Raw genomic sequence first — 10,796 nt, 5'->3', positions numbered from 1 at the left:
ATTTTGGCTAGATTTTAGGTCAACCCCAGTCATGGAAGCTCCCCCAATGATTTTGGACTTGTCACTCTCTTACACCCCAGTCGTTCTTTAATAGGATTGTCATTTGGAGGAATAATGAGAGGGGAGTACTATCTATACTACCTTTAGCTTCTCAATTAAAGGTGGGATATAAATCTAATGAACAGTTCTGTTCAAGTAAAAACTATAACTAAACCCAAAACTAAAAATGATCACCTAAAAGATGTGATAAATATTTTAAACAGAATTTGAAAGGAAATAGGGATAAATTTTATAGGCCATGGAACCAAAAATATAATATTGAATATAAATTGAAAATAAAATTACTGAAAGTTGTAGCTTCAGCAATACAAAGTACTTCCTTGCTCAGTGAATTGTCAAAAATGAAATAAAAGGCCCAATTATTAGCTTAAATAGGGCCAATACAGTAGTCACTGAATTTTCTGCTTCCTGGACATTTGGGACTGTGAACTCATGAGCAAAATGTTTCCTTTAAAATATGTTACAAGTTTTTAGTCTGTATTTTTAAGATTGCAGCAGCAGCAATACAGTTTAGGTGTTCTAGATTTAGCTTTCTCATCTGTTTTATATTGATCCTACCACATTACTAAATGGTTATTTCTTTTTTAACCATGCCACCTATTTAAAAAAGGAAACACCACAACAGTAAATTTCTTTACTGAAAGAAAGAAAGAAAGAAAGAAAGAAAGAAAGAAAGAAAGAAAGAAAGAAAGAAAGAAAGAAAGAAAGAAAGGTAAATTTAACAGTTCACTATTATTTGCTACAAATCACATTTTGCCTCTGATAGTCAAGTACTCAAAAACATTGTCACATCTAGATAATACTCTTGCTATGAAACACCTGGTAACACCACTTTCCTATCAGAGATTTTTCATTACTAGAGTCCAGCTTTTCTAACCTACTGCTTGAAGTGTATCCCTTATTCTATTCTAAGTAATTTAATCAATATAGCTGCAAGTAAGTAACTCAAGCAAAAATGAAAATGGGGAGGGAAAAAATTACTAAATCAAGATAGGGAGGGGATAAGGCTGTGTGAGTTTATGTGTTGTGTGAACTGATCTGATTAATCTAGTATATGAAGAATAAATAATAAAAATATTCAACAAAATGATTAAAATTCCAATGCCTGGATCTACTAATATTTACCAGGGCAAAATCTTTAAAAAAACAATCTTATCAATATCAAAGTTTCAGATTAATTGGATAAGATTTTAGCAGATTGCAACACTGTTATAAACTTCAAAATCATTGGCTGCTATAGCAATTAAACAGTGCCTTTCGTAAAATCAAGATATTCAGAAACACTTTAGGAAGCAGATAGAATGGCACAGATGCCAACAAATATCATGAAGATAAGCTACTGAGTCAAGGATTCATAGAAGGACTAGTAAACAGTTAATGCATGCTTTAAAACTTCACTAATAAACTTTCAACTATTATTCTGAATCAGAAATAATTTGCTAAACTTTACACACAGTTAGAAGAGTAAGCATCTTCCAGTTTGGATACTGTGTTTACCAATAGCTAGTAATCCAACAATGACAGCGAGCAAACTCTTGACATTCCACAGAAGCAGGCCGGAAATAAACAGGTGTTTTTAAAAATAATACTTATCCTGTTGCATATGAATTTTGTTCCATTTTTTAGCAATTTACTTTCTTGAATTACAAAAAAAAAAAAAATTGAAAACTTAAAGGGAATTAACAATTGTCTGTTATAAAGTGAGTCTTAAACTGCAGTAAGCAATAAAATATATTTACTATGTACCTTTTTTTAAAAAAATCTAATTGTTTCCCAAAAAAACTCACAACAAAATGCAATGAACAAAATATGTAGACGTTAATACTGATTATTTCTTCTTGGTAATCCGATTACTTGATTTCTAAGGATCGAAATACTTACAACAAATGAATGAATACATCTTTTTAAAAACTCTATTTTTGCTTGCTTATTGGGAGAAAAACACATTCTCCAGAAACATACACAACAGAAGTTTAGTAATCTAGTAAAGTAAATAAACTATCAAGCAATCCCCAATTTGCCTACCAAAAGTGTTCATGAAATTGCCTGCCTCTAGCAACAATTTTCAAATTAATTTTGGCAATACATGAAGGCCAATGGCTAAACTAAGCATTTGTCTTAATTCAAGCAAGTATCTAAGAGCTGCACTGTTAATGGAAATGGGGGACGGGAAGTCTGCTGCTGTGAATCAATAAGCTTTTCTTTCTGTAGGTAGAAAAGGGATTAAAGTTACTGAAAACGTATTTACTGATATAGCCACTTACAGATAGGACGCAGCATTTAAAACATCCGAGCTCCTGTGATTTGTGAATGCTATGTACACTTTTTTTTTTTTTAAAAAGGGATACAATTCAATTACAAATCCAATTACAGAAAACAACAAACCTGTTCAACATGCATACTTTACCTGGTGCACTCAATCCCCCTAACAAGGAAAAATAAAATTGGTTGTAAAGTTTTGCCGAAGGAAGATGGAGATGTCCACCACCACCATCACCATAAAAGATTAGAGGATTTTAGGGGGCATGGATTTAAGAAACGTCTGGGATGCAGAGTAAGAAAAGAAATTTCAACGTATAGGCCAACTTGCAGAGAAAGAATTCATCTGAGGAAGAGAAGGGGGGTCTCCTTCAAACGGGGACACACGTTAGGTACAAACGCGACTGTCCAGGGAAGAGACAGCGGGGGAGAAGGAGGGGGGGCTCTCAGAAGCAGGGGGGAAAAGGTGTTTTTAAGGAAGTACTATTCGGAAATACCTGGGGGCTCCTGTCGACTGGGTTTTTCATGACCGCCTGGCGGAAGTTATTATCCACGTAGGACGCCATATCGCTCCCCCTTTTTCTTTTCCTACTTCAGGCCGGCGCCGCGTCCTGGCCCGCTCCCGTCGCCCTTCTTCCACGTTCAAGCGCCTTTTCCTGCCCAGGAAGCCAGACGGCGCCTGCACCGGGCGAGCGAGTTCTCCTCCACTTCTCTCCCTAAACGTGGCAAGGAAGCCAGCTGAGGTAAAAGGCGGCTCCAGCTGGCCCCAGGGAATCCAGCTGCTACTGTTCGTCCGCGGCGGCTGCGGCGGCTGATCCCTCCGCCTCAACAGCGCCGCCCTCCGGTCGGGGCCCCTCGCCTAGAGGAGTCGTGGGTGCTGGCGGCGGCGGCAGCGACGACGACGACGACGACTCCCGGCCCCGCCTCTGCCGGCCTGCCCAGCAGTGGTGGTGTCGCTGTCGCCCTCCTCCCCGCTCCGCCGCCGCATCCCCTCAAGCGGCAGGGCGGGAGAAGGGCCGCCGCGTCCTAGTCGAGCTCGGGCCTGGAAAGGACGAAGAGGCAGGAATTCGGAAGATGTGCCGTGTCTGGGCAGAAAGAAGCGGGCCGGCGTCGGGCCAGCAGGCTCACTGCGGGAACGGCCTCTAATGTTCGCCTGGGCTTTGTGCCGTTGCAACCATGGTGAGGCGACGGACGAAGAGGGAAAGCACCGCCCGGCCGCACCGGCGGCAGCAGCAGCAGCAGCAGCAAGGCGGGGAGGAGCCGCGCCGCCTCACGTTCCCGCCCCCCGAGCAATGCTCGTCTCTCCGCAGCGGCGAAACCCGTCTCCCTTCTCAGGGCGCAGGAGTCGGCAGAGCTGGGCTCGAGCCGTTGCCAAAAGCACCGGAATTCCTTACACCCAACTACCATCTCCCTTCCTCCATCTCTCTTTCTCTTTCCTCTTCCACATTTGGAATTTTACTTTGGGAAATATCGCCCTAGACTGGGATTTCTTGGAATTGTGGGAAGGGGAGAAGCGAAACAGTATCCCTTTTTTTTTTTTAATGGCTAAGCTGAAAGGTATCCGTGGGGAAGTTTCAGAAATATAAACCGCATTCGCTACAATACTCGGTGGAAGGCCGTATGCCCTCAGTTCACGTTTCAGCACAGGCTGGAAGGTTAGGAGAAGGAAGCCTTATGGACCCATCTTCCCCTCCCGATGGCAATGACTTTGGCGGGTTGTTAGAAAGCCTAGGAAACTTGATCAGCCTTCTTCAAACTTCATATCGGTTTGAATCCCATAACTACACAGTGGCCTTGCCTTCCTTGTAAGGAATTAACTATGAGAAGGTGTTAGGGTAAAACGTCTCTATATTCGGACAGTAATCAGGATTAATAAAGGCATTTGGCCCAACGCTGAACCATAATGGCTGGCTTCCCACAGCATGCTAAAGCTAAGATAAAATGTGATTTTGTGGTTGCTTGTTGTTGGAACATAGCTACATTATCTGAATATATGAACAAAGCCAATAGTATTAAAACTTTCAGGCCTGATGTTTTACGAAGTTAAATAGGGCTTACATACATGTTTCTATCTTATCAGTAGTATAAGGCTTATTATTAGAATACCCTATTTGACATGTTATTTTCCAAGCACTACCAGGCAGTTTAATTACTTTCCATTTGCTACTTTGAAGGAATAAGACAGAATCACTCAATCTATAGCCCCACTTCTCAGGTCTCGGACTTTCCGATATTGTGTTTTCCTTAAAAGCCTGCTGGCTAAAGCAGATGGGAAAATAAATGTTGACTATCACCCTCCAACTAATTTTAAGGCCAGTGAGATGTTTTTTCAAGATTGTAGAATACAACCTAATCAGTAAATCATTTCTTTTTAGCTGTAAGCATACAAATCCCCTCCTGAGGTTTGTGCTAATTTAATGTTGGCTTTTATCAGTATCAGTTAAAAAATAATTGCTGCATACAACCAAGTTAATGAAACAATAATAAACAGTAAGCATTATATACAGATTGAAGACCCAAAATAAATAGATGGTTTATTGATAACGGCACATTACTTTAAGAGGAAGCCAGTGGTGTGTCATGTTCCTAGTAAAGGCTGCTATCCTACATCAAAGCTCCTCTGTATTTGCCAAATGTCCTTGCTTTCTTTATTTAAGAATAAAAGTCTTTAAAAAGTTATTTCTAATCTAAATTATAGAATGGATTTTTTATTTAATCACTTGAGTCTTTATGAAAGTTACATTTATAACTTGAAATTGTATTTGCTATACACTAACTGTGAAGGATGCTTCATATATTTGTTGTGGCCCGCCAGCGGCCTGCGCAGATCATGGCTGATCCCGACGATGAGGCTGGTGTGGTGTCGCGCCAGCAGCCTGCGCAGCCAGCATTCGCGTCGGACAGCGAGGAAGCTGAAGAGGATGTGGTGCCAGAGGCAGAGACTCAGCCAGGACCTTCAGAACCTCCAGAGGCTCCTTCAAGTGGAGAGAACGAAGTGGAGGAGCCTCTTCTCAATGCTCGAGCACGCAGGGCTGCCAAAAGGCAGGAGTGGCTACTCAGGAGGAGGTGGTCTCATCGAGAGTAAGGCTTGAGGATAATTGGCCACTCCCCTAGCCTATTTAAGTCACATGCGGTTAGTTTCTTGCTGGAAACAACTTGTAATTATCATCAGAGCATTTTGGGAAAAGTCTTATCGTATCTTGTTTTCTGGGCTGGTTGCCAACCTTTGCCGGACTTTGGTTTATTCTTGCTACTTAATAAATTTGATAAGGACCGTTGGTGTGTGTCAATATCCTCGGGAATCCAGAGCTGAGGCAGAACAGTATTACATTGGTGAGACCAAAGTATCTACAATGAAATGTATAGATGACTTCATCTAATCGTGTTTCCTATCTGGTTACTTGGAAAGGCTGACCACCTCTCTTCGAAATGTTTTTTTACTAATAGTTATTATTAAAGTTATAGGTAATAAAGATAAAAAAAACTAATACAAACTAAACAAAGTAAAAACAAATAGAAAAGAATGAAAAACATAAGTGTAATAAAGAAAAACAAAAGAAATATATAAGGAAATGATTTCCTATTTCAGTACAATGAGTACAAAAATTTTCAGTAAACAATCAGAATCCAGAAGATCTCTTATTTCCCAAATCTTATCACATATCTATAAATAAATCTTTAAAGCCACCTCATTCAGTTCTGGTTAGCAAAAGCCCTATAAGAATTGCCAAAAAACAACAACTTATACATTTTAACTTTGAGCAAATAAACCAACTTTATATTATTTCCATTACCTTTTAACAATTTTAATATTTAATGCCCTCCAAATTTAAATAATGTCTCAGAACTTGATTTCTTTTCATTTTCTCTTTGTCTTTTATAAAATTTTCACTAGGGATTGAAGAAGGATCACTCAGTATGATAAAACTTGTCTTTCTGAAGATTCATAATATCTATTAAGAAAAGAAGTATGTGAATCCTATGTCCATCAGGTCACTAACTGCATTTTGGCCAAAGATGGTGATCCCTTATCTCTCAGAGCTCTAAATCCACTGGAAGCCACTTTCTTGCAGTCTTCTCATGTGAAACTACTATCTGGAGAATTTGTGAGGCATCCTGAATCTTCTCCTTATCCAGAGAGGAATTCTCATCAACCAAGCCATTCACTGGCTCGTTTCATTGCAGTCATCTTCAGTTTGCCATTGCTTTTCCTGATGTCACTTCTCTTCAAAATGTTAAAATTACTGTATCTTTCTGAAGGCTGCCATGACTGCTTAAAAGCTTTCCTAGCTATCTGCAGCTATGTGTGCAGGGACAAACAAAATTTCTGTTGTGGCCACCGAAGAATCAAAATTGCTTCTGAACACATTTGTACTGATGACAGGGGACTTCAAATCACATGTGGAAAACTTTCTGGAAGGCATTTCAAGGAGAGATGCTTTTGTTGTCACCAATGCACTTTCCAAAGTGCCTCATTCAAATCCTTTCCCTATTCATGTGGACATTTAAAGAGCAATACTTCAACTGTATTTTGCCATAAACAGCCCACTAGATATATTCTGAGGTGTGGCTACACTGAACTTTTCCCCCTCCCTCCCAGCTCAGGATTGTGCTCTCTTAATGTGGATCTCTCCCTGCAAAAGCTCTGTGTTGCCAAACCTATTTCTCATTCCTCCTCCAGGTACACATTCCATCACAATTTCCAACAGTTCATCTCTAAGGCCATAGAGAGAAAGAACCAATCTTTCTAAAAGAAAGATATACATTTGGGTGAATCTGCCAAAAGAAAATTGGAATAGGGGAAAACAATATATATGAAATGCAGATGAGCCATTTACTTTCTCTTAGCCCTAGGAATAAGGCAGTGGCAAATCACATTAAAATGTTTCTTTGAGTTTGTCCTGGCAAGTACTAGGTGTCAAAGCTGACTCAAATATGGTATGATGGATGGTATATATGTCACTTAAATACACCAAAATAATTCTATGCAGCTTATAATATTAATTCTTAATATTGACTCTTGTTAGGTATAAAGACATATGAGACCATAGCTGAAATGGCCCTTTCTTCTGTACGATACCAGCTTTAACTCTGATTTGTGAACTCCTGTTCAACCAAATCCAAATGGAATTAGGGACCCTTTATAGCAATTGAATCTGAATTTAATTAAAGCCTTAATGGTTTTACCAACACTCAGTTTCAAAATAGCCAGCCGAAGTTAGATTCATTTACAATTGAGGAGATGTGATCTGAATAAATTTCACCAGCTAAAATTCTGGCACTTATATTCTGAATTAATTATGGATAGATATTACCCTGTTTAACATCCTTCTATACTTCGATTGCTGCCTTGGGACTTAGACCTCTATTCCGTGTATAGCTAAGTGAAATAATTTCTGAATAAAAGGTAGAGTAATAAATTGGACAAGACAGAGGAGAAACTGCAGAATGGCCCATAGGCAAAGGTATTCAAGTATTGTTCTTCCTTTAATTCAGCTTCCAGCTGAGTGTTGCAAAGCAATGTCTCAGAAAATTTTAAAACAGAAGCACCAAAGAGTTCTGACTACAATATGTAGCAATATAATGTTCAACTATTCCATGACAGCATGAAAGCTATAGAAAAGGAATGCACAACCTAAGATCTTAAAAATCATTTGAATCTCCAAGAAACTTGGAATGTGGTTCCCAAAGATCTTTAAAAAGTGTTACCCAGTTATAACTTTTAATGTGAAACAAGGGGAAATTATTAAATAAAGTACTATTATCTAGGATCTACAGTTGGTTCACTTTTTCTACAACCAGATCTGGCCTGACAAATGATGTACCTGATGGTATAATAACACAGGAATATATACAGTTTCTTGCACAGGAGTTATTCAAGGCACTGAAGAACCCAGTTGTGGCATGTACCTCTCACACTGTGGGTGATCTTATAGGATGTGGTCCAGGGGTGAAATGCTCCCAGTTCAGACCGGATTGCCCGATCCAGTAGCGGTGGCAGCAGATGGTTCAGAGAACCAGTAGCAACAATCCCTGCCCCCCCCCATGCCCAGTTGAGCTGCACGATCATCAGAGACTATTTACTTTTAAAAGCAGTGCTGATCATGAAAGTCCCCCACAAGGGAACAGCACTGTCCAACTACTGTCAATAACCTGCCTCCCCACACAGGGAAAGTCTTATCAGGCATCATAGCTGCCACGCTAAAGGACTACATGAGCACAGTTCAGAAGGATATTGGGAACAATAACAGGCTCAAAATACCAGTTGCTCATAGACAAAGCAGTCAACCAAGACTCAAGCTCTAGATCGGGGTGTCAAACTCGCGTCATCACATGACGTATTGTGACTTTTTTCCCTTTTGCTAAATCGGGGGTGGTCGTGACCAGTGCATGACGCATCTGGCCCGCAAGGCGTGAGTTTGACACCCCTGCTCTAGATAGATCAATATTACACAGCCTGAATTGAAAGCCTATGATTTAATGCCACAGACCTGGATCTATGAATGCCTGGCCTGTACAAAGTAAACAAATACTAAGGATTTTCCTTAAGAACTCAGTGGGGCTATGGAAGACAACATTGGAAGGCAACTCAAGACAGCTCAAACAAGTGCTATCAAGTATAACATATACTAGTCATGTACTGTTTCCACTTCTGTTCTTCATAGGCTTCAACCCCTCAGCCAGATAACCACAAGGACTGAATATGAATACAGGTTCAACGGTGGAACTACGGATAGCACCTCCTCTATATGGATGACATCAATCTGTATGCTAGGAGTAAACAAGACACTGACTTGCTGAGCCCCCTGACATGGATCTATAGTGAGCACATTGACATGTCATTTGGACTGGAGAAGGGTGACTGAATGATAGCATTAGCAATAGCACTTAGACTTATATATATCTTCACTGTGCTTTACAACTTTCTATAAGTGGTTTACAGAATCAGCATATTGCCCCCAACAATTTGGGTCCTCATTTTACCAGCCTTGGAAGGATGGAAGGCTGAGTTAAATTTAAAACCAGTCAGAGTCGAACTGATGAACTGCTGGCATTCTAAACACTGTGTTACCATGGCTCCCCAAATGGTAGTTACAGAGAGAACATACTTAAAACTGATGGGATAGAACTGCCACATAGCAGACATTCAGACCAGTTCAGGGGTGAAATGCTCCCGGTTCGGACCAGATCGCCCGATTCGATAGTGATGGCAGCGGGAGAACCAGTAGCAAAAATCCCTGCCCTCTCCTCATGCCCAGCTGAGCCGCGCAATCATCAGAGGCTTTTTTTTTTTACTTTTAAAAGCATTTTTTTCTACAACCTCTTCGGCTGAAAAGGTTGTAGGGAAAAAAATGCCTTTAAAAACCTCTGACGATTCCAGCTGTGTTGCCTGATCGTCAGAGGCTTTTAAAAGGTTGTAGAAAAAATGCTTTTAAAAGTAAAAAAAAAAAAGAGATGGCCACGCCCACCCAGTCACATTAACCCCCCCATCAAGTCACGCCCACAGAACCGGTAGTAACACATTTTACATTTCACCACTGGACCAGTTATAAGTACCTTGGTATCCTATAGTTACACGGGAACAATAATGAGGCAAGTAAGACAGCAACATCCAATACCACAAAAGGATAAGACAGATCCTGAAAAGCCATCTCAATTGAAAGAACAAGTTCCACACTATCAGTAGGTATGTCCTGACATTCATCAGATACCCTACTAAAGCAGGACATGGAAGCTGCTGGTGTGAAGACCTGGAAGCTCCTCACAATGTACAGCGGTTTCCACCCCAAGTTCAACACTAACCGGAAAGAAGGCACATGGCATCTGATGTGTGTCAAAGTCATTGTCCTGAACTAATCTCAGAGAATCCAGGACTCCAGGAGTACTTCAGTAAAATGGTACCCTAAGATGAACAGCTGAGATAATGCCTGAGAGAGCAGTCAACATGGGAGCAAGATCAAGCAGAGGAGTGCTATGACAAGACAATACCCTGCACGGAATGTGCCATTAATGGATTGCTGAGATGACTAGACATTGGGAAATCCTATTAGTAGTAGAAAAAGGCCTCGACTAAAGGACAACATTGAGGCACTTATTATAACAGCACTAAGCACCAAATCCATAGAAGAAGAGCAGTGGTGGGTCGCTATCAGTTTGCCCTGGATCGGCTGAACCGGTAGCTGCGGCGGTGGGAGGTTCCACCCACCAGCCCACGAGTGAACCGGTAGCAACGGGTTTTGAAACCCGCCCCTGAAGCAGAGGTCTACCACAGTAGACAGAAACCTGGGTGCAGCTTATGCAGAGAGGCCTCAGAAACAGTCCAACACATATTAGCAAGGTGTGAGATGTAGGCAGGAACAGCATACACTGAACACCACAACTGAGTAACTTGTATTGTGTATAGGAACATCTGCACAGTATGGGCTAGACCCTCCCAAATTCAGATGGGAGATTGCACAAAAGGTTGTGGAGAATAA

General features: G+C 40.8%; 1 protein-coding gene and 2 long non-coding RNA genes across 7 annotated transcripts in view; 1 reads left to right on the top strand and 2 right to left on the bottom strand.

Annotated features, from left to right (window-relative positions):
* LOC148112685 (uncharacterized) overlaps positions 1 to 772 on the top strand; it is a 10,055-nt gene extending 9,283 nt beyond the window's left edge. The window contains exon 2 of the long non-coding RNA XR_015729163.1: positions 671 to 772. This is a non-coding gene — a long non-coding RNA (uncharacterized LOC148112685). The remainder of the gene's footprint in view (positions 1 to 670) is intronic.
* The window catches only part of RAPGEF2 (Rap guanine nucleotide exchange factor 2), a 245,021-nt gene extending 241,274 nt beyond the window's left edge, over positions 1 to 3,747 (bottom strand). For 2 of the 5 annotated variants that reach the window (XM_060690864.2, XM_087874879.1), the window contains exon 1: positions 2,817 to 3,747. In XM_060690864.2, coding sequence (XP_060546847.2) covers positions 2,817 to 2,885 — 69 coding nt within the window. In that variant the 5' untranslated portion in view covers positions 2,886 to 3,747. The remainder of the gene's footprint in view (positions 1 to 2,816) is intronic. The other 3 variants (XM_060690863.2, XM_060690865.2, XM_087874880.1) reach the window with 2 other exon arrangements.
* Positions 3,748 to 5,004: 1,257 nt separating this feature from the next.
* LOC117674706 (uncharacterized) lies at positions 5,005 to 10,278 on the bottom strand. Its single transcript, XR_004593954.2, has 2 exons — positions 10,123 to 10,278; positions 5,005 to 6,619 (listed from the first exon to the last, which is right to left on the bottom strand). It is a non-coding gene; the product is annotated as an uncharacterized LOC117674706 (long non-coding RNA).
* Between the last annotated feature and the right edge of the window lie 518 nt (positions 10,279 to 10,796).

The sequence above is a fragment of the Pantherophis guttatus genome, chromosome 8, assembly GCF_059756535.1.
Source record: "Pantherophis guttatus breed Tessera chromosome 8, ASM5975653v1, whole genome shotgun sequence".
In the NCBI taxonomy this organism is placed as follows: Eukaryota; Metazoa; Chordata; class Lepidosauria; order Squamata; family Colubridae; genus Pantherophis; species Pantherophis guttatus.
Note: the sequence above shows the minus strand (reverse complement) of the source record. Positions and strands in the feature narration are given on the sequence as shown.